Genomic DNA, 27,615 nt, shown 5'->3' with positions numbered 1-27,615 from the left:
AGGCTGCTCCTTGCGGATGGAGGTACTGGTGCTCCAACTGCGTATCAGGAGAGGGAGGGGAGAAGGAGAAGTGAAGGGCAAGGCTGCAGCGCCAGCGTTGGGGGGGAAGAAGGGGGTCTGACCTCAAGACACAGACCACCAGGAAGGCAGCCACTGAGCCCCCTCATGCTGACTTGGGGGACTATGGCGGCTGCCTTCCTCTTGAGCTCCTCCCTGCGTATGGGCCTGGTTACCCTTCTGAGAGTAGTCTGTCTGGTTACTTGCAGGAACATTTGTTCAGTACTGACTCAAAGAGTCTGACCAATTGAAATAATCAACACTACATTCTGCAGCATTTGATCATCTTCCATACCTGCAGTTTCCTGTGTTTAAAAGACACAAGCTGACCAGAGTAAGATAATTACCGGCTTTTGCAGACGTCCAGCAACATAGAGAGTTTTCCAGTGAAGCAGATCTTCAATCAGGGCATCAGTGCCAATTACACCATATTTTATCATCTGAAAAAGCAAAATAGAGTGTCTCTCATAATTGTTACACTGGCTCCATTAGGTAAAAATGTCTGATAAAAGCAGTAATTATTTTATAGAAATGTAAATCCCATAAGTAAAATGTGAACACTAATATTCAAGGTTTACTGGTTAAAGAACTAAATGAAACTAACAATTAGCCAACCCTACAGGACTGTCCTGAAAGATTAACCTTTAATGAAAGGCTCATATGATGAAACCTTCAGGAATACATTCAATCAGAGTTGGCAGCCCTTGTAGAACTGGACCTTCTAAAACATCTAAAATGTATGAATTTGTCTTTCCAACGAATCCTACCCACAACATAAAAAGATGCTTTGCTGACACTTTATACAAAGCACTGAATGTGCACGGACATCACAGTCCTTTCTCTCACTAAGATAATCTCTTCAAATCATTGATCTACATTTCACAATCATACATTTCATACATTGAGCTACATTTCACAATCATACATTTCATACATTGAGCTACATTTCACAATCATTCAAAAATGCCATTTATTCTGTGATTCTGCAAACAGTTCACTTTATTCTTCATTACACGTGTACAACGCCCAGCACGCTGAGGCCCCAATATCCAAAGGAGGTTTCTAGTTGCCACTGCAATACAAATAGACTATTACAAAGTGCCTTTTATTTCAGCTGACCCTCTGAACAAATATTATGTCACATATAACCTCAGCCATGCAGAACGCAATGCTACCCACAGCATCAAAAACATCTCTGATACTATAATCCAAGAGGCGGAGAAAGGGGGTGCTGTGGTCATAATCAATAGGTCAGACGACAAACAGGAGGCTCCCAGGCAATTCACCAACACCACATTCTACAGACCTCTTTCCTCTGATCCCACTGAGGAATACCAAAAGAAACTACGCCAATTATTCAAGAAACTCCTTGCCATAGCTCAGGCCTAAATCTATACAAACATTCCTCGAGAGCCCCAATCAGGAGTACTCTATCTGCTAGCCAAGATCCATAAAACCTGGAAATCATACAATCCTATGATTGGAAGAGACCTCAGGAGGTCATCAAGTCCAGCCCCCTGCCCAAAGCAGGACCAATCCCAAATAAATCATCTCAGCCAGGACTTTGTCAAGTCGAGACTTAAAAACTTCTAGGGATAGAGATTCCACCACCTCCCTAGGTAACACATTTCAGTATTTCCCCACCCTTTTGGTGAAATAGTTTTTCCTAAAATGCAACCTAGACCTCCCCCACTGTAACTTGAGACCATTGCTCCTTGTTCTCCCATCTATCACTACTGAGAACAGCTTCTCTCCATCCTCTTTGGAACTCCCTTCAGGAAGTTGAAGGCTGCTATCAAATCCCCCTTCACTCTTCTCTTCTGTAGACTAAAGAAGCCCAAATCCCTCAGCCTCTCCACATAGGTCATATGCTCCAGCCCCCGCTAATCATTTTGGTTGCCCTCCGCTGGACCCTCTCCAATGCATCCACATCCTTTCTGTAGTGGGGGGCCCAGAACTGGATGCAATACTCCAGATGCGGCCTCACCAGAGCTGAATAAAGAGGAATAATCACTTCTCTACATCTGCTGGCAATGCTCCTTCTAATGTACCCTAATATACCATTAGCCTTCTTGGCTACAAGGGCACACTGTTGACTCATATCCAACTTCTCATCCACTGTAATCCCCAGGTCCTTTTCTGCCAGACTGTTACCTTGCCAGTCAGTCCCCAGCCTGTAACAATGCTTGGGATTGTTCCGTCCCAAGTGCAGGACTACACTTGTCCTTGTTGAACCTCATCGGATTTCTTTTGGACCAGTCTTCTAGTCCGCCTAGGTCACATTGGACCCTATCCCTGCCCTCCAATGTATCTACTTCTCCCCTTAGTGTCATCTACAAATTTGCTGAGGGTGCAACCTATCCCCTCATTCAGGTCATTAATAAAGATAAATTAAGAAAAAAATTAAAAACCAAATAGTCTAGTAGCACCTTAAAGACTAACAAAATATTTAGATGGTATCATGAGCTTTCACAGGCACAACCCACTTCTTCACATGACAGGAGTGTAGGAAGTCCAGATCCAAGAATAAATAAGGGAAGGAAGGAGAGGGGGAGAAGGGAAAAAAGAGGGGAGGAAGAAAAAAAAACCCAGTGGATCGAGTCTTTAAGATGCTACTAGACTATTAGTCTGTAACAGGAAAAATTTTAAAAAAACAAAAAAACAAACAAACAACAACCTCGGCTACACCTCTGAAAATTAATAAAGATGAAGAACAAAACCAGCCCCATAACTGATCCTTGGGGCATTCTGCTTGAAACCAACCACCAACCTGATATCAAGCCATTGATCACTACCCGTTGGACCCAACAATCTAGCCAGCTTTCTATCCACCCTACAGTCCATTTATCAGATCCATATTTCCTTAACTTGCTGGCAAGAATATTGTGGGAGACCATATCAAAAGATTTGCTAAAGTCAAGGTATATCACATCCACTGATTTCCCCATCTCCACAGAGCCAGTTACCTCATCATAGAAGCTAATCAGATTGGTCACACATGACTTGCCCTTGCTGAATCCATGTTGACTATTCCTGATCACTTTCCTCTCTTCCAAGTGCTTCAAAATGGATTCCTTGATGATCCCCTCCATGATTTTTTGGGGACTGAGGTGAGGCTGACTGGTCGGTAGTTCCCTGGATTGTCCTCCTTCACTTTTTTGAAGATGGGTACTACATTTACCTTTTTCCAATCATCCAGGATCTCTCCCGATCTCCATGAGTTTTCAAAGATAATGGCCAAAGGCTCTGCAATGACATTAGCCAACTCCCTCAGTACCCTTGGATGCATTAAATCCAGACCCATGGATCAGTGTATATGTCTAGTTTTTCTAAATAGTTCTTAACCTGTTCTTTCTCCATCGAGGGTGGGTCCTTCCCATACTGCATTGCCTAGTGCAGTAGTCTGAGAGCTGACCTTGTCTGTGAAGACAGAGGCAAAAAAAAGCATTGAGTACATCATCTCTCAGTTCCTTCATCCACTAATGGCCCCATGCCATCTCTGGTCACCTTATTTCTAACATGCCTGTAGAAACCTCTCTTGTTACCTTTCACATCCCTTGTTACCTTTCACATCCCTTGCTAGCTTCAATTCCAATTGTGCTTTTGCCTTCCTGATTACTCCCTTGCATTCTCGAGCAATATATTTATACTCCTCTGTCCAAGTTTCCACTTCTTATAAGCTTCCTTTTTGTAAGCTCACAAAGGATTTCCCCAGTAGGCCAAGCTGGTAGCCTACCATATTTGCTTTTCTTACTGCGCATCGGGATGGTTTCATCCTGTGCCTTTAATAAGGCTTCTTTAAATTGTCAGAAGAAACCCTCTTCTACCTCATCTACCTGATCTGGTGGTCTATAGCAAACACCAACCACATCACCCCTGTTGCTCCTGCCTCTAAACTTAACTCAGACTCTCAACAGGCTTTTTTTCCTCTATATATTGGGGCTCTGAGCAATCATACTGCTCTCTTACATACTGTGCCACTCCTCCTCCTTTTCTCCCCTGCCTGTTCTTCCTGAACTGTTTATACCCTTCTATGCCAGGGCTCCAGTCATGTGAGTCATGCCACCAAGTCTCCATTATTCCAATCAAATCATAGTTCTTTGACTGTGCCAGGGCTTCTAATTCATCCTGGTCATCCCATCGTCTCAGGTATTGGCACCCTTACAGCAAGATTATCTGGCTACATTGATGCTCTCCTCAGATCCTATGCCATCAGCACTCCAAGCTATCTTCGGGACACCACTGACTTCCTGAGGAAACTACAGAGCGTCAGTTATCTTCTCAAAAACAGTATCTGGCCACCACAGATGCAGAAGCTCTTTACACCAACATTCCACATGAGGATGGACTACAAGCTGTCAGGAACACCTGATGGCTGAGCTATGTGAATTTGTCCTCACCCACAATTATATCCAATTTGGTGACAATTATACCTTCAAGTCAGTGGTACTGCTATGGGCACCCGCATGGTCCCACAATATACCAACATTTTTATGGCTGACCTCAAACAATGTTTCCTCAGCTCTCACCCCCTAGCACCTTTCCTCTACTTAGGCTATATTGATGACATTATCATCATACAGACCCACAGGAAGGAGACCCTTGAAGAATTCCACAGCTTGCCAGGAGGGTGTGCTCAAACCAGTGGGCGAGGAGACTGGCCCTGGATTTTAAAACTGCTGGGCGCTGCGTTGCAGGTTCAGAGTCCAGGGACAGAGCGCAGACTCCGGCCCCGCAAAGTGGAAGGAAGAAGATGGGGGTGGGGGAAGGGCTGGGAGAGGAAGGGGTTGTGCGGAGGAGGAGGGGAGAGGGGGAAGGCACCAAAGGGACAGGGTAGAGGGAAGACAAATGCCAAGGGGCTATGTGCAGACAATGAGGAAAAAGACAGGAAGGGAGGTGTCAGTGGGAGGGGGACAGGGTGATGCTGGGAGGGGAGAGGGTAAGGGTATTGGGGGCTGGAAGAGGTGCTAGGAGAAGGCTTGAAAGAAGGGGTGGGCATGAGGAAGACCAGGATGGAGCAAGTCATGTGCGAGGGCACGGGGGCATGAGGAGAATGGGGGCAGAGGGTGGTAAGGGGGTGGGCATCAGGGAAAAAGAGGGCAAAGGGGGCAGAAGCAGTGAGGGAAGGGGGAGGCACCAGGAGGGTGTAGGAGTAAGAGAAGGTGCAGGTGCCAGGGGATTCTGGGGGTAAAGCAGAAGACCAGCACCAGAGGAGAGAGGCAGGGCAGGTTTGTAGAGGGAGGTGTTAGGAGAGGGGATGAGGAGGGGTAGCTCACATGATCAGAGTGGGGCTACTGGAGGAGTGGGCACAAGGGGGAGAAAAGAGCTGGTGGAGGGGGGTAGGTTGCAGGAGGGCTGAGGGCAGTGAGAAGGGCAGGAGTCAGGACAGCAGAGGAGGGTGAGGAGTTGGGGGGCAGCAGGCACCAGGGGAGATGGAGCAAGGAGAGGAGACATGGCAGCAGAGAGAAAAGGTAAAGGTTTAAAAATATTTATTAATAACTTGGGTGCCACAGTGGCACATCCAAACAAGCCACACGAACTCAGTACTGGTGCACAACACAAAATTCATTTTGCTCATGGAAGGAAACTCTTAAGCTATGTCTATACTGGTGCTTTCTTGCACAAGAATTCTTGTGCAAGAAGTCTTGTGCAAGAACACGTCCACACTGCCATGTGCAAGCTGTGCTTTTGCACAAGAGCATCTATGGCAGTGTGGACGCTCTCTTGCCCAAGAAAGCGCCGATGGACATTTTAGCCATAGGAGTTTCTTGCGCAAGAAATCCCTGCCGAGCATCCACACTGCCCTCTTGCACAAGAGAGCTTACACCTGTTAGAAAAGAGCGTAGCTCTTGCGCAAGATGCCCTCTCTTACCACACCCGTACTGTAGATTTCCTTGCGCAAGAGCAGGTGGGCAGTGTGGATGCTCTGTGGGTTCCTGCACAAGAACGTCTATACTTGCGCAAAAAGCAGCGAGTGTAGACATAGCCTTAGAGGGAACACTTTCTCCAGCCTCTCTGCCCCCGAGTTAATGTCACACACATTGGGTTAATGCAACTGCAGGATAATTGCATTGGGGGCCAAACTAATCCCTGTTGGTAGGAGGATGGTAGGAAAAGCCTTTCGAGAGGGGTGACATGACACCTTTTACTTCTGGTCATGTGTCCATCTTGCCCCGAACGTGTTACCTCCAGAGGCGTGTCTATCGGGGGGGGGGGGGGGAGAGAGAGTGTCAGGAGGCAGTGTCTAACGGGTCGGGGGGGTGTCTAACGGGGCACCACCAAAAATTATACAAACTTGCCACCCATGCACTGGGGGGCAGCCACAAGACCAAGAGAGTAGCCAACAGGGCTGGAGCTCCACCATCTTGCCTGCCACCAGACCAAGTAAGTAGCTCCCTTGCCCCAAACCAATTCCCTGGTGGCATGGTGGGGGGAAGAGGGGGGGAGAAAACAAGACCCAATGGCCAGTGGGGGAGGAGATGAAAAAGGCCCCACCAGACAGGACCCCTTGACCTGAGCCTCTCCTCACTTCCAAACCCTCAGCTTCTGGCTCTGACCCCCCTCAACATCCCCAAGGCCCTATTCTGACTTATGCATCCTTCACACAGGCAGGGGCCGGGGTGGCTTCTGTGGCCCAACCATGGCGCGTGAGGAGGGGCCACCCCTCCCTGGCCACTCTGACCCTGGCAGGCCCGGGGGGAGTGGGCAGCTGCTCCCACTGGCCCAGCCCTCTAGTTAACCAGTCATCACGTAAGCATTCCAGTAAGGCTAATGATTATTTGGGTTATCAGTTAAGCATTTAACCTTTTACATCTATGATTTCTTCATATAAGAGAGTTTTGGAAAGGCTTGACCTATACAAGCACTGGATGGCATAATAGTTGGGATATATGGCCGTGCAAGATACGGTGTCACAGCAGAAAAGGAATGATATGTTCTGAAACATTGGGAAGCTTAAAAAAGAACAATGATAAATTTAGAACCAAGTTTATATGCAGGATGCTCCCTACCTGCTTCTATTTTTGGGGGTAGTCAATATATAATCCTGTAACAGTTGCAGGTCATTTTCAACAGTTAGAAGAATTCACGCTGAAGAGTTTGTTTCCTGCCAATCGTAAGTTAAAGGGAAGCAGCCTAAATAATATAACACAGATAGCTGGCTTCTGTACACCACAAGATTCCAATGATTACTACCAGGCTCCAGGTCACTCTAGAACATTCTTAATTGACCATGCAAGAACAGAATGAAGACAGTTCAAAAGCTGTCATCATCATCATACAAACTGGAAAAAAAAAGTATGAGAGATGAGTGGGAGTCAGAAAAGTCTAAAACAAAGATTCTGCTACCATACATCTTAAAATTAAGGTTAAAAAAACCTCTTATTTCAATAGGACCAGGATTGGGCCCATAATTCTTCTCTCATCCAAGTGCCTTACACTTAAAGATGGCCTGCATTTCTTCCCACCTAGCGAGAGAATATTTTGGTGACTGTCCATTCACCGACATCATACTCACCCTGATACACCATGCCTGAAATTTTTTAACAAAAGCTATAGTTGGCTTCAAACATAGGCTTTCCTATGTCCTTCATTCCATTTCCTGCTTTTGGTAAAGAGAAGGAATTTCATTTTCTTGTCACTCCCACAAAATGAGAACAACTTGAAACAGAACTGAGTGGGCAGAAAGGCATGCACACCCCCCCCCCCCCCCCCCGCAACACTAACTGTACAGGCAGTCCCCGAGTTACGCGGATCCGACTTATGTCGGATCTGCAGATACGAACGGGGATTTTCTCGCCCTGGAGGACTGGAGCGTCGGGACATCTGGTCCCGCCGCCCGCCTCCTCCGGGGTGAGAAAAGCTGCTCTCCGTCTCCCTGGTCTGCTGCGGGAGCCAGCAGACCAGGGAGACGGGGAGCAAAGCGGCGCAGGACCCGGGGCCGGACCCGCGGCCGCTTCCAGATCAGCTGGAAGCGCCGCGGCTCCGGCCCCAGGTCCTGCACGGCTTTGCTCAGCGTCTCCCTGGTCTGCAGACCAGGGAGACCCTGAGCAAAGCCACGCAGGACCCGGCCGGACCCGCGGCGCTTCCAGCTGATCTGGAAGCGCCACGGGTCCGGCCCGGGTCCTCCGCCGCTTTGCTCCGCGTCTCTCTGGTCTGCTGGGGGGGGACGCAGCCCTTGGCGCTACTGGACCAACCCGGCAGCACCCCAGCTACTCTGCCCCAGGAGTCCTGATTCAGCTGCTGCTGATCAGTTTCAGCAGTGGCTGAATCAGGACGCCTGGGGCAGAGCAGCTGGGGTGCTGCTGGGTTGCTCCAGTAGCACCAGGAGCGGCCGCGCTACTGGACCAACCCAGCAGCACCCGAGCTGCTCTGCCCCAGGCGTCCCCAAGTCAGCCGCTGCTGAAACTGACCAGCGGCTGACTACAGGAAGCCCGAGGCAGAGTTGCTCTGCCCCGGGCTTCCTGGAATCAGCTGCTGATCAGTTTCAGCAGCAGCTGACTTAGGGACGCCTGGGGTTCTTAAGTTGAATATGTATGTAAGTCAGAACTGGTGTCCAGATTCAGCGGCTGAATCTGGATGCCAGTTCAGACTTACATACAGATTCAACTTAAGAACAAACCTACAGTCCCTATCTTGTACGTAACCCGGGGACTGCCTGTAAATAGATATAGGAATATAACCAGACACAGAATAAATACTACACTACTGGCACATTATTTATTAATTACACTCAGTACTAATATGAGAGGGAATCAGAAGTTAAATAAGATGAACATCAATTATGTCATGTCCTATATTTGTATGGACATCAAAATTAAAACAATCCCATCTACTCTGTTAATTGCCCAGTCTTTGAATCTACATCGGAGTTTTCTCATTTGCAGAATGGTGACAATACCTGCCTCCTTCCCACAATGAAGGATGTAATGGCTTCAAAATTATTGTTGAGAAAATAATATAAGTTCAGCTGTTATTGTAAAAGTGCTTTAATTGCTGTGTTTAAATGTTGCTTTTGTTGAGCACAATGTCATCTCCTGTTTTGCTTTCCAGGAGTTAATGCAGTACTTTGTAAAACAGCTTGAAATACTGAATATTGAAGAGGCAATGTAGAACTGAAGTTTTTATGTAAGTGCTTAAGTGTTAGTCAAGGATCAGCGACTATTTGTAACATAAATACAAACTGCAAATTGTATTTCCTGAGCAGAGGCTACACTGAGTTAGTAATTCCAATATTCTAGATGTAAACATTGATCTATGAACTGTGGTTCTCAAACTTTCGCAACCCAAGGAACCCCACTTTGACTTAAAATTTTTTGGAGACCAGAGACCACCTGCCCTTCCGCCTCACTGAGGCCCCACCCCTGCCACAATCTCCCCATCCTCTTCCCCGTTGCTTGTTCTCCCCTTGCCTCACTCACTTTCACCAGGCTGGGGCAAGGGGTTGGCATGCGGGAAGAGAGCGAAGGTTCCGGTTGGTGGTATGAACTCTGGGGTGGGGCTGGGGACAAGGAGTTTGGGGCAGGGAATGAAGTCTGGGTGAAGGCTCCAGAATGGATTTTGGGTGTGGAAAGGGACTCTCAGATGGGGCAGGGGTTTGGGATGCAAGAGGCAATGCACAGTTCTGATGGTGCTTACTGCAAATCCCACAAAGTGGCTGCCAGGTCACTGTGGTCCCTAGGTGGAGGTGCAAATAGGGAGGCTCTGCACACTGCCCTTACAACTCCCACTGATCATACTTTCCAGCCAATGAAGCTGCAGTCAGCACTTAAGCAGGGCAGTGCACAGAGCCTCCCTGGCCATTCATGCACCTGGTGATCACTTTGGGAGCCATGTTGAAGTGGGATAGGTAGGGAATCTGCCTGGAAGGGCTGGGGGAGGAATTGATGTGTGAGGCCTGAGAACTCTATGGAGTTTGCAGACCCCAGTTTGAGAAATGCTGATATATGAAAATTAGTCACAACCTATTGTACTTACCCGACCATTACATCGCACTAAAGTATTGTAATAAATCCCTGCTCCACAACTCTGTATAGTACTGATTTGCTTGGGCCCAAAAAGTTTTAAGAAGGAATAATGACTCCTATTCTTTAAAAGGTTCATCATATGCCAAGACACAGAGTCATCCACAGCAAACACGAAGTCCAGCATGTTGTACTATAAGGTAAACAAAAAGAGACAGTTACATATAGTTTAGAAAACAAAGCACTATCCACCTGAAGATTCTAATGATCTTCATGTAATGCCCAGCGATAATAACGGGAGACACCACCACCAGAGACAGGAAATTACCAACCCATAACTGATGTTTTTAAAAAACAAATTAAAGCACACCCAAATTTCTATAGAAGACAAATCTTTGCATGAGAATCTAATTTAAATTTTTCATTAGGAGTTCTCAATGCTTGGAAAATTACACATATTTACTCAGCTGACACCATTATTGGACCTAACCATGCCAGTTACAAGATCAAGAATACATATTCCTGTTCATCCATCATGTGCCTAAAGTGTCCATCTGCTATGTATATTGGACAAACTTCTCAGACACTTCGCCAAAGAATCAATGTGCATAAAACAGACATCAGGCTCTCTCACAGAGAGAAAACTGTTGCTTGCCATTTTAACCAGACTGACCATTCTCTCAATGACCTTAAAACATGCATATTGCTTCAAAGAGATTTTGACTCCAGACTTCAAAGAGAAGCCTCAGAACTGTCATTCATGCTTAAATTTGACACTTTACGTATGGGTCTTAACAAAGATGCTAACTATCTCACCCATTACAAAGATAGCTTCCCCAATTATCACCCCTAATGTCATTACCTCAGACACTAACCTTCCCCCCTCACCCCTCCTCTTAAATCTGATCTGTCAATTTTATATTTGTTCACTTTTTTTGATTGTATCACTTTGGTATACAGGCAGTCCCCGGGTTACATGGATCTGACTTACATAGGATCCCTACTTACAAACGGGGTGAGGCAACCCCGCACTAGCTGCTTCCCCCCAGCAGACCAGGGAGATGCGAAGCTAGCGGCCCCCCCAGCAGACCAGGGAGACGCGGAGCGGCTTTTCTCAGCAGACACCTCAGCTTGAGAATAAAGGACTGAGGGAAGTGAGGTGTGGGAGAATAAAACTGAACTCTGGAGAAATGTTTGGCTAGAGTTTCCCCTACAATATGTACCAGTTTCGACTTACATACAAATTCAACTTAAGAACAAACCTACAGTCCCTATCTTGTACGTAACGCGGGGACTGCCTGTACATGGTCACGCCAATTTTCTTCCAATATTGATCTGAGGAAGTGGGTCTGGCCCCCAAAAGCTCATCACCTAATAAATCATCTTGTTAGTCTTTAAAGTGCTGCATAGTCCTGTCTTTTGTTTCAGCAGAAAAATGGTCAGTTTTCAGAAAGGAGAAAGGTAAATAATGGTATCTCCCCATCCCCAGCATTTGTACTGGGACTAGTACTGTTTGTGCTTTTTTCCAGATCATTTATGCATACATTGAACAATGAAATGGCAAAATTTGCACATGATCCGAACCCACTCAAGATACTTAAGCTCCAAGGCCAGGGAGAAGAACTACAAAAGGATCTCTCAAAACTGGGTGACTAGGCAACAAATTAGCAGATCAATTGAATGTTGGTAAATATACATTGAAAAATAATCTCAACAATACATATAAAATGATGGGTCTAAATTAGCTGTTACCAATCAGTCCACAGGCAGGGCAATGCCCCAGGAGGGCTGGGGGGGGCAGTCCATAGGCAGGGCAATGCCCGGAGGGATGGGGGGGGCAGTCCATAGGCGGGGCAATGCCCGGGGAGCTGGGGGGGGGGGCAGTCCACAGGCGGGGCAATGCCCGGGGGGCTGGAGGAGGGGCAGTCCACAGGCGGGGCAATGCCCGGGGGGCTGGAGGAGGGGCAGTCCACAGGCGGGGCAATGCCCGGGGGGCTGGAGGAGGGGCAGTCCACAGGCGGGGCAATGCCCGGGGGGCTGGAGGAGGGGCAGTCCACAGGCGGGGCAATGCCCGGGGGGGGGGGGGGGGGGGGAGTCCATAGGCGGGGCAATGCCCGGGGGGTTGGGGGGGGGGAGTCCACAGGCGGGGCAATGCCCGGGAGGCTGGGGGGGGGCAGTCCACAGGCGGGGCAATGCCCGGGAGGCTGGGGGGGGCAGTCCACAGGCGGGGCAATGCCCGGGAGGCTGGGGGGGGCAGTCCACAGGCGGGGCAATGCCCGGGGGGCTGGGGGGGGCAGTCCACAGGCGGGGCAATGCCCGGGGGGCTGGGGGGGGCAGTCCACAGGCGGGGCAATGCCCGGGGGGCTGGGGGGGGCAGTCCACAGGCGGGGCAATGCCCGGGGGGCTGGGGGGGGCAGTCCACAGGCGGGGCAATGCCCGGGGGGCTGGGGGGGCAGTCCACAGGCGGGGCTATGCCCGGGGGCTGGGGGGGGCAGTCCACAGGCGGGGCTATGCCCGGGGGGCTGGGGGGGCAGTCCACAGGCGGGGCTATGCCCGGGGGGCTGGGGGGGCAGTCCACAGGCGGGGCTATGCCCGGGGGGGCTGGGGGGGCGGTCCACGGGCGGGGCAATGCCCGGGGGGCTGGGGGGGGGGTCCACAGGCGGGGCTATGCCCGGGGGGCTGGGGGGGCAGTCCACAGGCGGGGCAATGCCCGGGGGGCTGGGGGGGGCAGTCCACAGGCGGGGCTATGCCCGGGGTGCTGGGGGGCAGTCCACAGGCGGGGCTATGCCCGGGGGGGCTGGGGGGGCGGTCCACGGGCGGGGCTATGCCCGGGGGGCTGGGGGGGCAGTCCACAGGCAGGGCTATGCCCGGGGGCTGGGGGGGGGGGCAGTCCACAGGCAGGGCTATGCCCGGGGGGCTGGGGGGGGCAGTCCATGGGCGGGGCAATGCCCGGGGGGCTGGGGGGGGCAGTCCATGGGCGGGGCAATGCCCGGGGGGCTGGGGGGGCAGTCCATGGGCGGGGCAATGCCCGGGGGGGCTGGGGGGGCAGTCCACGGGCGGGGCAATGCCCGGGGGGCTGGGGGGGGGCGGTCCATGGGCGGGGCAATGCCCGGGGGGCTGGGGGGGGCGGTCCACGGGCGGGGCAATGCCCGGGGGGGCTGGGGGGGCAGTCCATGGGCGGGGCAATGCCCGGGGGGCTGGGGGGGGCAGTCCATGGGCGGGGCAATGCCCGGGGGGCTGGGGGGGGGCGGTCCACGGGCGGGGCAATGCCCGGGGGGGCTGGGGGGGCAGTCCATGGGCGGGGCAATGCCCGGGGGGGCTGGGGGGGCAGTCCATGGGCGGGGCGATGCCCGGGGGGCTGGGGGGGGGGCGGTCCACGGGCGGGGCACGGAGGGGGCAGCCCACAGCCCGCGCAATGCCCCGCTCACCGCGCCGTGGCTGGGGGCGGCCCCGCTCTGCCGGAAGACCCCGGAGCCGTAGGCGAAGGCCAGGCTGAGCTCCGGGGGGAAGTGAGCCAGGATCCTGCGGAACTGCACCCCCGAGCCGGGCAGCGCCGGCAGCGCCATGAGCCGGGCCCGGCGGCAGTTGGCGCCTGCGCGCTCGTGCGGTGCCCGTCCGGCCTCGCGCCCGCGCCGCACAGGAGACAACGGCGCGAGGGAGCCAGAGCGGCGCGGGAAGAGCGGCGGGTCCACAGCGCCCCCAGCGCCGGCCGGGCTCGGAAGAGCTGCCGAGCCCTTGTCCCTGCGAGCCGCGGCTCCCGCCCCCCCGCACCCCGACTCACCCCCCGGCCCCGCACCCCGACTCCCCCCTCCTCGCCCCCCCGGCCCCGCACCCCGACTTCCCCCTCCTCGCCCCCCCGGCCCCGCACCCCGACTCCCCCCTCCTCGCACCCTTCTCCCAGGGCCCCACATCCCAACTCCTCCCTCCATGCCCCCCCTGCCCAGGGCCGTGCACCCCAACTCTTGCCTCCACACGCCCCCCTCCCAGGGCCCTGAACCCCATCTCTCACCTTTTCTGCCCAGGGCTCTATACCCTATGGACCCTGCACCTGCAACTCACCAACATGCCTGCCTTCCCCACCCATGGCCCCAGCACCCCATCTTCCCCCTTCCCTGCACTCCATGGCCCCACCATCCCCAGCACCTCACCATCCTTGCACCCCATAATCCCCACCATCCTCAGCTCCTCCCGTCCTGCATCCCCACCCAGGGCCCTGCAGCCTAACTCCCCACCACTCCTGCATCCCATGGCCCCTTTATGCCCAACTCCCCACCATTGCTGCATCCCATTGCCTCTGCACCTGGGTTATGCTTAAACGAAGCACACAAGATCTTTTGTGGGAGAAAAGGCAGTACGCCTCATTTATTAAGAATACAACAGTTGCATATACTTTTCAAACACACATACACACAAAACATCATGCATACACAGTTTTGCCCGATGATATAGTTACCAGTCCAGAGTCTGTGTCAATCTAGTGGACAGGTAGATTGAGCACAGGGGCGAGCAGGGCCTTGTTGGTCGATCAATCCGATACTCCCCTCCAGATAGTGTGTCAGACGAACCCAAAATTCCATAGCAAAGCACCCTGCTTTATATATTCCATCTCTGTTAAAATCCACGGATCCCGCTCTGTCAGCTTGTGACCGGAATGTTATCTTTTTGATGTGAGTGTTCCCAAAACATCTCTCAAAGGTTCATCCTGTAACACTGGTCTACAATTTTTTAGAAGTCGTCTGCTTCAGAGATAAAATGTGCTATTTATTATGTATTTTGATGTGCTGAATTCAAATATGACAATTAAAACCACTGATTGGCTACTGTTTCCAAGACATTTAAGTTTTTACATTTTACATCTATGTATATTGTGTAGATAGTAGAGTTTTAATCATAAATTGTAAACCTAGGTCTTTTCGTGTGTTTATGGTTGCTTTACATGATAATATTTCACCTGTCCTGTTTATGTAACACTTTAAAAATCAACAAAAGGGTTATATAAATAAAATTTATTATGAAACAAAAGGCAGAAAACTATTATGTACATAGTTTAGTCCTATTCAGTGTCTACTCGGCGCTTCTTGGCTTGTCTCTTGTATTCATTAAATGGAGCATCTCTTGTCACTGTCCAGCAATAGTCTGCAAGCATTGATGGGCTCCACTTGCCCTGATAGCATTTCTCCATTGTTGCAATGTCCTGGTGTAATCGCTCGCCGTGCTCGTCGCTCACTGCTCCACAGTTTGGTGGAAAAAATCTAGATGAGATTGCAAAAAATGTATCTTTAGTGACATGTTGCAACCAAGGCTTTTGTATACCTTGAGGAGGTTTTCCACCAACAACCTGTAGTTGTCTGCCTTGTTTCCGAGAAAATTTATTGCCACTAACTGGAAAGCTTTCCATGCTGTCTTTTCCTTGCCACGCAGTGCATGGTCAAATGCATCATCTCGAAGAAGTTCACGAATCTGAGGACCAACAAAGACACCTTCCTTTATCTTAGCTTCACTTAACCTTGGAAATTTTCCACAGAGGTACTTGAAAGCTGCTTGTGTTTTGTCCATAGCCTTGACAAAGTTCTTCATCAGACCCAGCTTGATGTGTAAGGGTGGTAACAAAATCTTCCTTGATTCAACAAGTGGTGGATGCTGAACACTTTTCCTCCCAGGCTCCAGTGACTGTTGGAGACCATTTGATATGGTCTCACATGGTTTTCTTATCAATAAACTAGCAAATACAACTGAGATGGGGCTACTATAAGGTGGGTGCATAACTGGCTGGATAACCGTACTCAGAGTAGTTATTAATGGTTCACAATCCTGCTGGAAAGGCATAACAAGAGGGGTTCCGCAGGGGTCTGTTTTGGGACCGGCTCTGTTCAATATCTTCATCAACGATTTAGATATTGGTATAGAAAGTACGCTTATTAAGTTTGCAGATGATACCAAGCTGGGAGGGGTTGCGACTAATCTGCAGGATAGGGTCATAATTCTAAATGACCTGGACAAACTGGAGAAATGGTCTGAGGTAAACAGGATGAAGTTTAATAAAGACAAATGCAAAGTGCTCCACTTAGGAAGGAACAATCAGTTTCACACATACAGAATGGGAAGCGACTGTTTGGGAAGGAGTACGGCAGAAAGGGATCTAGGGGTTATAGTGGACCATAAGTTGAATATGAGTCAGCAGAGTGATGCCATTGCAAAGAAAGCAAACATGATTCTGGGATGCATTAACAGGTGTGTTGTGAGCAAGACACGAGAAGTCATTCTTCCTCTCTACTCTGTGCTGGTTGGGCCTCAATTGGAGTATTGTGTCCAGTTCTGGGCACTGCATTTCAAGAAAGATGTAGAGAAATTGAAGAGGCTCCAGAGAAGAGCAACGAGAATGATTAAAGGTCTAGAGAACATGACCTATGAGGGAAGGCTGAAGGAATTAGGCTTGTTTAGTTTAGAGAAGAGAAGATTGAGGGGGGACATAATAGCCGTTTTCAGATATCTAAAAGGGTGTCATGGCACAACCGATCAGTGAACCAGATTGCTCTGTAGTAGTGATTGTCTTGTGACACTTATTTGGATAATTAAGGAAAAATCATTCAGTGATGGTATACTTAAAAACCCAAATGATGTGTGGTATCTTTCCCTGGTCACACGCAGCCACTAAGCACCTCTTTCCCGTACCCATAGCCACCCCCTATGTGTGCACAGCCTCAGCTATTTCCTCCATGCATCCTGAGCTATCTCTGCCTGCACACAGCCCCTAGCCAGCCCCTTTCCCACACCTATAGCGACTTCCTGTGAGGGCACAGTCCTAGCTATTCCCTCCCTATACCTTGAGCTACCCTCTCCCTGCACCCTAAGCTGTTTTCAAACTTTTTGAACTAAGCCCCCCAGTAGCTTTGAGTTATAATTTTTGGTTGTGCACATCCACTCAGACTGGGTGGTCTGCTGAGGTGAGTCATTAGGTATTGGTGGTATTCCCTCCTTGAACCCCACTATGTGGAGATGACTTAAGACCTGCTGGTCCCTGCCCCCCAAAATAGATGTCAAAATAGATGTCATGCTATGCCTATGCTCATGGCCCCTACCCAAAGCCTTCCCACTCCTGCTGGACCCTGGAATTTTTATAGCATGTCAAGGGGACCTCAGAGAAAAAGGCTGAGAATTGGGATGTAAAAAGTCATTTAATAACCATGTAAGCATTAAAAATCTTTGTGGGTACATGTGCTGCAGGCTCTGCAGGATAAATCTAAGCTTTATACAGCAGAGTCCACTGCAAAGCCTCCCTGGATTAATATTTTTCATCCCTAGTTGAGAACCCTGCACTAGAAGACGTACAGTAAGGGAGCATTTATTGGAGAAATAGCTAAAAGCTGGAAAGTTTTTTCAATCTAACATCTATGAAGTTGTCTTCTGTGGTCAGATCTACATTTTGGCTTGAAAACACTGGCATTAGTGCCAGTCAAGTTTGGATACATAAAAGCTACACAGCCATCCACCCCCACAACAGTGGGGTTTTTTTGGGGGGAGAGGGGGTTCCTATATGGCTATCTGTGGAGAGGGCAACATTAATAAATGAATCTATGTGAGATGCTGATATTTGGAAAAGCATTCCTTCAGTGCATTCTCAAAAACTTCCTGTGAGGAAGGGACATTTTCACTTTTTTATAAAAATGTGGCCAAGGTTCAGCTTGCAAATATCATGATTGATATTAGGGATGACGAGACACAATCAAAGCCAGAGTTGCTTATCAAGGAAATTTGGTTTCTTTTAACTTTAAAGCTTCCCTGTGTTCTACATTGAAATAAGCTTGGTACCTCAAAGGCTGGAAACTCAGCAGTTAGAAACTATATGTGGTCAAATAACTCATCTCAAAACTCTATAAAGCGCTATCATGCATACTATTAATATAGATTTGATATTATCTCTTACATTTATCTGAGCTCTAAAGTCAAAACTTGCAGTTAGGCATCTAACTATGTTGCCTGATGGCTAGAAGTACTGAGACCCCCACAGTGTCTTCAGAGAAGTAGATTGTGTGTGTTTCCATCAAAGTAACACCAAGGATTAGAGGGAGAATAAAGTACCTTCTCACCTTGATATGTTCAGATGTATGTCATGTGATAACTACTACCATGCTGCTAATAGGGTTTGTACATACAACTTTTCATCTCCATACGTGTGAATGTATAGTTAGTGTAACCCATTGGTCAGTGTGAGTTACAGGTCCCCCTCTGTTTGCCCCAAGGGCATAGGAGTTGTTAGAGTCTCCAGCTACAAAGCTGTGGCACTCTAGCTCTTAGTATATCTCATTATTTTAGTTCTGGAGGTCTCCAGTTCAATCTTTGGTGTGTTGGCCAAAATGGTTGTCATTGTGGGTATGTCTAGACTGCAAGCTTTTTTTGAAAGAAGCTTTTTCAGAAGAGATCTTCCAAAAAAACTTCTTCCAAAAGAAAGCGTCCACACTCATTATATGCTTTCTTGCATGTAAGCTGTGATTACTACGAACGGAATGGCTACCAGGGTACCTGTGCTTTTTCCTTGAGGCCTCTTCTTTCGAAAAACTCCCTCTTTTTCCAAAAGAGCTCTTTCGGAAAAGGCATTCTTCCTTGTAGAATGAGGTTTACCAATGTCAGAAAAAACCCTGCATTCTTTCGAAAGAACATAATAGCAGTGTGGACGTAAGTGAAGTTTTTTCGGAAACTTCTCTTTCCTCACTGCTGCTGACAACAGCTCCCATCTCTTTCCTTCAGCATTGTGCCAAAAGGCTGCTGCTGGCCACAGTCTGGTGTGAACCCTGGCAGAACAGTTGTGGCGGGAGGGGGGAGAGGAAGGAATGTGACCCAGCATTCTCACTTATGTGTTGCCTCAAGAAGATGTGGCAACACATAGTAGGAGAAGCAAATCGATCCTGCAGGCCCTGCCAGACATGGAGGACAGGGAAGGTGAGGATGATTGGTTGGTCACACTCTCCCACCACATGAAAAACGTGTACTGGCGTGTGTGTTTGTGTGTGTGACCTATCCCTGCGTGAAACTGAAAATCTTAAAGATAAGAAGGTAAATAAAAATAATACAACCGTGTAGTATTTCCTTTTAGAAGGGGCTGTCAGCCTGATGATAATGTGAACTTTTTTTATTACATGATTCTGATTGGTTACTCTTGACCTTGCTTGAATATAAGAAATTTTACCAGGGGTAACATATTCAGCATAGGGAAATATGGTCTTCCTGGTACCTGCTGGCCCTGGATTTAATTTCCAGTTCTGTTATTCTGGTACCTTTCAAGAGAACTATAATGTCATTTTTAAAATCTACCACACTAAGACCAAAATATCTGGTCTCTCTCCAAATACTGTGCTGATTACATCATCCTAAACTAAGTGTGTGAAGGATGTTAAGCTAATTAAATTGGCTCAAGTCTCCCTTTTCTGTCCTTGAGAAATATTAATTATGATACTAGAAACAATGACTAATGTTTCTGCTGCCTTTCTGGGATTTATACAAAATTCTTTTTTCCTTCCTAATAGGACGATGTACCAGTCATGCAGATGCATCTTGCCTCAGCCACATGGTTATTTTCATACTTTTTGTAAGAGACACTTGCAAATGCTTTTGCCTTCAATTAAAAAAAAAACCTATGATGTAACTGAACAACAAAAACACACCAGTGACCTCAGTGACTCGTCCCATTAGTGACTTCCTTACTCTGATTGCACTGAGACACTACTCTCCTTGTGCAGTGATGTGTGCATAGATTCTCAGATTAAATTGTCCTGGAGGAAATTATTAAATTATAGTGTACTGGAATGAAATAAAATGTACGGCAAGCTGCAGAATTATCAGAAAACATTTCCTGTAGGTTAGATCAAGGAGAGAGACCAAGGAGTCAGATCAAGTGTTCTGGCCAGCAGAATGTTCATAGCATATTATAGGTCATCTCTGCTGGCCTACAAAAGAGCTGTGACTCATACAGCAGTTAAGTTTAGCTTCTCTGTGGTAAAATAATTTGTGAAAATAACAGATGGAGCTTTGACATTCTGCTGTAGTCACGAAGAAATACATGGAGCAGATTTAATTTCTGAGGCTTTGCAAGTTCAGTCTATCTGATCTTTAAAAATGCTTTAAAAATGGAAATTGTGAGGAGGGCTTATGTCTCTTAATACACCCCCCACCCCTTTTGGCAGCAGTGGCTCAAGGAGATAATTTCAATCTTGTGCCTTTTCTAGGCTCTTCAGAAGAGGAACCCTGAATTTATGTAAAAATGAAGATTTGCAGAGCATCCTTTACGTACAGATGTTAGCAAATCTGCATCATTATTATTCCTCTGTAGTGGGCAGGGAGGGATTGTAGTTTGCAGAAGACTTTTTGGCGAGCTAATCAAGAAGGCAAATGGTGCTCTTAATCTAGCAGTCTTTCTAGTGTTTGCAGGAGTGGGCCTCTGCTACCTTGCAGTTCCTAGCATTTGCAGCAACAAAGCTTTTTTTTTCTGGTAGCATAATTTAGGATTACATTTAAAAAAAATCCCAACCCAAATACTTAATTAAGGTTTTAAAGATGTTGTTGATTAAACAAAATCCAAAGTGGTAGTAATCTAGCACATTCAATCTTAAAGTCATATTATCATCACAAGCAACAGCTGACGTTCAGATACTGCTAACACATCTCTAACCCAGCCCCCGGGAAGACAACAAAAAATAAAACTCATATCTGTGTTTGTGAGGCGCAACATTAGTCATATTGAATGGCCCTCAAGAAATCTAAGGGAAGTGACCTTACTGCAGAAAAAAAAATGACTGTCTGCAAAATAGCACTCCCAAATTCACTTTTTGCACACATATCCAAAATACTAGGCTTGTGCATTCTGTTGCCTTGCACACAGGGACGACCACATGCAATTGCACAGCAGACATGATCACTGCTCCTTCTTGAAATTTAAATGCGGAGGCATTAGGCATCCCTTTTTTTCAGTCAAATTATGCAGTTACATTCATTGCATCTCTCTTAAGTTTTCTTACATTAGTAATTTTAAAAAACCTTTTATATACCTATTTGCATGATTATGTCCCACATCAAGATAAAAATGGATGATGGAGCTATTCCTCTAGCCCATTGCAAGGTAGAAAAGAGATGTCTATGATAGTAAACTGTGATCTTCATTAGGTTGGTATTTATAAACAGGAGCTCGTTTTATTTAATCTTCCAGGCCAGCTGGTCATGAATATTTGGACTGTTGGTATATAGCACAAATCAACTTCTCTTAACTGACTTACATTATTAAAAGATGTCTAAACGAAACATAGGCCTCTTTAATGCAAATTGTAAAAATAAGTGCAATGCTTTGTAAACAAGAGCTCATAAACACACTGTAACATTGTTAGAGCTGTTAAGGTTGGTTTGGTGGTTTGAATGTGAGACTGTGGCTTGTTGTAAAAGTGTGGCCTTTCAATTTTGTCAGTTTTAAATTTTTGTTTTTAATCTTAAAATTCTTATACGCATTATATGTCAATCGCCTTAATTTCATAACCACAATAATTTTTGCATATCCAGCTTCATCTAATGCTTCCTACTATGACAAGACAAGGGATCTAACAGAAAAATCGAAATATGGGATGGGAAGGAATCTTGATAGGCCTCTATACTGAGGCAGGACTAATTATTTTGTAGACCATTGCTTGACAGGTGTTTGTCTAACCTGCTCTTAAAAATCTCCAGTGACTGCAATGCCACAGCCTCCCTACATAACTGGTTCTAGTACTTAACCACCCTGACAATTAGGAAGTTTTTCCTAAAGTCTAAGCGAAATCTCCCTTGCTGCAATTTAAGCCCATTGCTTCTTGTTAGAGCCTCAGTGGTTAAGGAGAACAATTTATTACTCTCCTCTTTATTATAATGTTAAGTGAGCATCACGGAACTTCTGAAGAAGGAGTCATTTATTGATGCTAAACAGGTTTCTATACTTCATAAGCAATGTCCCCCCTAATTTTTATGTCCATATATGGAAAGAATTGTGTTATGTACACCAATATGGAGATGAGATGTAACCTGGCGCAGCTCCTGTTTGCAGCCACTGTCCCTCATAATTCCTATTGGCCCTGATTCTCAACCAATGGGAGTTGTGTGGGTGGAACCTCTAGGTGAGGTCACCACGGGGACAGAGCTTCCCAGTGCTCACAGCCATGTGGCTCCAGTATAGGGGTTAAGAAACGACAGTACACAGAGCTGCCTTCCTCCCCATCCAGGAAGGACTGACTCAGAACAGAGGCTGTGGTTGGGCTACGGGAGTCCCCTCAGCTCACGGCCCTGGGCTGCAGACTCTAAAACCCCTTTCTTAATCCAGCCCCGCTGCTGTGGCCAGTGGAGCGCATCTCTGGCCATGGAAGCTTCCTGCTGAGAAGCGTGTCTCTCCCCCGGCTGCAGCAGTTTCATGTGCAGCAGCCCTGAGCCCTTGTGTAGGGCTTAATAGGTGGCTGCACAGCTTAGAGAAAACCCTGTTCGTAAAGACTCCAATCTACACTTAATAAATAGGACATGCATATTCAGCTCCATGCAAAGATTGGTATTCTGTGGTGCTAGCATTACAGCAGATGGTGTTAATTGTGCTCACTGTTCTGGCAGGCTGTCTCTAGACTGCATCCCTTTTCCGTAAAAGGGATACAAATTAGACACATCGCAATTGCAAATGAAGCGGGGATTTAAATCCCCCCCGCTTCATTTGTACAAACATGACTGCCACTTTTTTCCAGCTCGGGGCTTTGCCGGAAAAAAGCGCCAGTCTAGACGGGGATCTTTCAGAAAATAAAGCCTTTTCCGAAAGATCCCTTATTCCTCTTAAAATGATAGCCCATGTTTGAAAGTGCTCACTTTTCTTTTGTACATATACTATATTGGATCTGTGTAACCTAACCTCAATGTGTAATTGGTGCTCATGGGATGACAGCTAGTCTTGTTTGAGTATGGAATTGAGAGCGAGAATTACTGGGTTCTGTTCCTGACTCTGCCATTGACTTGCTGTAATCCTAGTAACATCACTTAAATTCTCTCCTGCTGTGTGCCTATGTAAAAGGGTCCTATTCAGCATTCTCTGCACAGGCAAAACTCCCCCTAAAGTAAATGTGAAGTTTCCAGGATCAAGGAGTAATTGTTGAACAGAGCTCTAAAACGACTTGTCTTGCTTTCCATGGGTGTTGTGAGATTTCATGTTTGTGAAGTGTTTTGAGATCCTTGGATCAGAGGCACTCTAAGTACAGTCTTATTTGTTATAGCTCACAGTCGAAGCAAATGTCACTATTATAATCTGCTCAGACTGTACTGAGTTAATACAATGCTTTAGTGAGACTGCTGCAGTTGTTATTTTCTGAAATTAGTGGTTGCCTACCTTGAAACACTCAAAATAACTTCGTAGCTACATCTCTGAGTTTGTGAGAAAGGAAGATAAACTGTTCCCTGTTGTGTGAGCCAGAAGTCGTAATTTTCTTTTGCGCTGCTAATGTTGTTAGAACAAGAAAACTGTCAGACTTTTCAATTAACTTTAAGTTTGCAGGGTGCATGTCTATTCCCTCTATACTGTAGCTTTACCTTTTATTACAGAACTTCAGTTTTTTAAAAAGATGTGTTCTGTTATTAAAGGCTTCATTACTCCAAAATCTCTCCATGTTAAACATATTGTTCAACAAAATATCACATTTTAAATATCAAATTTCAGGATAGTGTCTGGCTGCGTTTTATCCCTGGTCATTCCAACATGTGTAGATACAAAGCCTACACCATGCCCATCAGTAATTTTTTGCTGATGTGCTGAAGGCCTAAGCTAATGATGTTGCTAATGCAACTGTCACAGAAATCATACTAAGATTAACTGTGAAACTATTTTAAAGATTAAATCTGATAGATAGTTTATTGGGTAAGATTTAATTACATTAGCAATCTACAAAACTGAGTCAAGCCAAGCTACTCTTCAGTGCACTAATAAGTTAAAAGTTATCCTGTAACTTATCAAACTTCCTAAAATAAAGGCAAATTTTCCCCTCGGATCTGCACTGCACACCTGCCACCAGTCTTCTGCCACCATGCGTCTATGAAAGCACTGTGTGTGCATACAGAATCTTGGAGTAATCTTCACACTACTGATATCAGAGGAAAACCTTGCTCTAAAATTGTTTGTTGCCATGCAACGAAGCAAGTATTAATCTGCTTTCTTAATCTGATATTTCTAATCTGCTTTAATATTTTTGGCAGACACTTGACTAAGTTAATTAAATATTAGCAAAACCAATTCATTTCTAACTTTCTCTAATTAGTGCATGCTGAACAGACTGTCCTGGTTATGTAATATGTATTGACCCCACAAGAAATTAAATATTGGTCAAACCAGGTTTCTCTGGAAAGGGTCAGTATTCAAAAGTGTAGCAGCTGTGCAGTTCTGTATGTAGATCATTTCTAGTCTCACTTGGGAATTTTTGTATGGCTCTTTATGTTTACAAAGGCATTGTAAATGGATTGTTTACATTCATTTACAAAGTGTTGCATTTTAATCTACAGTATACAGTGTTAGTATACTGAAAACAAATGTCTTTTTTAAAAAGTACTATGCTTACCCATTTGAACTTAAAGCTACTGTTTGAATTTAAAGCTAGTGTTGTGAAGTAGCTTTTATATTTTTGTGTTAGTTACAGTATAGTCCACTATTCTTATTAGTCTAACTAGAAGAGTGTGAAAGTAGTGAAATTTCTCATACATTTACCTGCTTTTAGTGACATTATGTCCCTCACTACTTTATAACATTTCATGAAATGGCTAGTTTTTGGTGTGGTGTGAAAAGAGCTTTGAAGACACTTTTTCATTTAGAAAGCTGCTTACTTTCACTGGAAAAGGAGTATATTTTTCAAGGAAAAAAAATCTATGGAACAGTAAAGGGTGCTATAGTAGAGTTTCTACAATATTTTCAAACAGAAATTTCTGCTTTCACTGAAAATAATGGTCGTACCTCTGCTTCAGAGGGTGAATATTTACTATGTAGTAGAATATATTACCAAACCATGCTACTTTGTATAACATTACAACTCCAGTGTTCAAAACATGCTTTACTACTAACCAGATAATCAGAAGGCTTTCATTTTTTTGATCAAGTGCTTAATTGTGCAGCACTGATACTTACTTGATAAACATTTTTGTGTGACATATTTCTAGTTTTGAAAAATGAACAAAGAAAACAAATGTCTTTTTTAAAAAGTACTATGCTTACCCATTTGAACTTAAAGCTAGTGTCTGAATTTAAAGCTAGTGTTGTGGAGTAGCTTTTATATTTTTGTGTTAGTTACAGTATAGTCCACTTCTGTTGCCTTTGAGCTTCTGATGATGCAAAATTCTGCGCCAATCTCAAGCCACCTATACACAGCCTGTTGTAATAAGCGCACACAGTCTCTGAAAGGGTTTACTTTTTCAACATGATCTCAAGTAGGTTTTCTTCCAGCTACATGGATGATGCCTAACCCAAGACTAGGGAAGAAATTCAAGGAAGGCTTATGCTTTTAGAGCCAGAAAAGCTCTAATCTTATCTGTGTCATTGTTTTGTTACACTTTGATGGTTGACCTGGCTCCTCCTAAATGACTGTCAAAATTCTGTTTATAAATTTGACCCTAAATAGTGGTTTATTCGTCTGTCTCTGAGCATGAATCTCACACTTTCTGTTTTCCTACTTTTGACTTCAGTTTGCTACAGTCAATAACAGAAATGAGTAAAACCAGGGTCTTTTACTAGTATTTCATCAACAAATCCATCTCATCACTACAAATAAGCTTTCCACAGTAAAATTTCTTTTCTTTAAAGAGTACATTGACAACACTTGATTTGGACAAGAGCTCAGTTATAAAATGAGCTTTGCATTGTTGAATGATGTTGCATTAAAGTGTTTAGTTGGCTAAAAGCAGATTTTCTTATAGATCAGAACAAAAGATGTTTTATATATATACCACTTGTGCAAAGTGCCTGGTATTCAGAAATTGCCTAGTACAATTCAGATGCCTGGTTTTGATTTTCATCACGGTGATATTGTAGCACTGAAACTGGAATTTTGTAGCTAATCAGTCTGTTATAATAAATGTATGTTATAGCAAAAGGTCTCAGACAGGACAGGCAGCTTTGTTATCTTAGCTCCAACTCTGTTTGATGTTAGCATATTGAAGTGAAGAGATGGAATATTGTAATACATAGTGATGTTAATATTGGGCAAGGCCTTGTAGTAGATAGAAAGAAATTTAATGGTGAAAGACTTTGTAACTTTGTTAGAGTGACTAGAAGTACCCCTCTGTTCCATGCTGCAATTCTGTAAGGCTACGTCTAGACTACATCCCTTTTTCGGAAAAGGGATGTAAATTAGACGTATCGCAATTGCTAATGAAGCGGGGATTTAAATCTCCCGCGCTTCATTAGCATAAAAATGGCTGCCGCTTTTTTTCGGCACGGAGCTTTGCCGGAGAAAAGCGCCAGTCTATATGCTGATCTTTCGGAAAATAAAGCCTTTTCCGAAAGATCCCTTATCCCTTATTTCAAGAGGGATAAGCGATCTTTCGGAAAAGGCTTTATTTTCCAAAAGATCAGCGTCTAGACTGGCGCTTTTCTCCGGCAAAGCTACGTGCTGAAAAAAGAGGCAGCCATTTTTATGCTAATGAAGCGCGGGAGATTTAAATCGCCGCTTTATTAGCAATTGCGATACGTCTAATTTACATCCCTTTTCCGAAAAAGGGATGTAGTCTAGACATAGCCTAAATGTATTGTTTGTGTGAATGAGAGAGAGAATGTTTCAGGAGAAATAAGTGTGAAGGCCACTGCATGTTCAAATGGTCAGAGGAGGGGCCAGAGACTTAGAAGCACCAAATGTGAAAGAAAATTTAGAATCAAATGAAATAAAAATCTTAAATGTATCAACATGTTCCATAAAATCGCTATGGATAGTAATTCCCTGCTCTAATAAGAATATAACAGTAGGGATCTATTATCGACCACCCGACCAGGACAGTAATCATGATTATGAAATGGTAAGGGAGATTAGAGAGACTATCAAAATGAAGAACTCAATAACCGTGGGGGATTTCTACTATCCGCATATTGACTGGGTACATGTCACCTCAGGACAAGGTGCAGAGACAGAATTTCCTGATACCTTAAACAACTTCTTCTTGGAGCAGCTGGTACAGGAACCCACAAGGGGAGAGGCAATTCTTGATTTAGTCCTGAGTGGCGCACAGGAGCTGGTCCAAGAGGTCCATTGGTCCAGCTCTTCACTTCAATAACAGGACCGCTTGGAAATAGTGACCATAGTAAAATAAAATTTAATATTCCTGTAGTGGGAAGAACACCTCAGCAGCTCAACACTGTGGCATTTAATTTCAAAAAGGGGAACTATGCAAAAATGAGGAGGTTAGTTAAACAGAAATTAAAAGGTGCAGTGATTAAAGTAAAATCCCTGTAAGCTTCATGAACACTTTTCAAAGACACTATGGGTATGTCTACACTACCCTCCTAGTTCGAACTAGGAGGGTAATGTATGCATACCGCACTTGCTAATGAAGCCCGGGATTTGAATTTCCCGGGCTTCATTAGCAT

The 27,615-nt window shown here is 46.0% G+C and overlaps 1 protein-coding gene across 4 annotated transcripts in view; it reads right to left on the bottom strand.

Annotated features, from left to right (window-relative positions):
* TAMM41 (TAM41 mitochondrial translocator assembly and maintenance homolog) overlaps positions 1 to 13,772 on the bottom strand; it is a 51,905-nt gene extending 38,133 nt beyond the window's left edge. Inside the window, exons 1-3 of one of the 4 annotated variants that reach the window (XM_075939627.2) lie at positions 13,448 to 13,670; positions 10,033 to 10,212; positions 405 to 497 (exon numbers count right to left, since the gene is read on the bottom strand). In XM_075939627.2, coding sequence (XP_075795742.1) covers positions 405 to 497; positions 10,033 to 10,212; positions 13,448 to 13,585 — 411 coding nt within the window. In that variant the 5' untranslated portion in view covers positions 13,586 to 13,670. Of the gene's footprint in view, positions 1 to 404; positions 498 to 3,023; positions 3,212 to 3,238; positions 3,304 to 10,032; positions 10,213 to 13,447 lie in introns of those variants that run through there. The other 3 variants (XM_075939628.2, XM_075939632.2, XM_075939629.2) reach the window with 3 other exon arrangements.
* Between the last annotated feature and the right edge of the window lie 13,843 nt (positions 13,773 to 27,615).

This window comes from Pelodiscus sinensis, chromosome 11, assembly GCF_052426305.1.
Source record: "Pelodiscus sinensis isolate ZL-2025 chromosome 11, ASM5242630v1, whole genome shotgun sequence".
NCBI lineage: Eukaryota > Metazoa > Chordata > Testudines > Trionychidae > Pelodiscus > Pelodiscus sinensis.
Note: the sequence above shows the minus strand (reverse complement) of the source record. Positions and strands in the feature narration are given on the sequence as shown.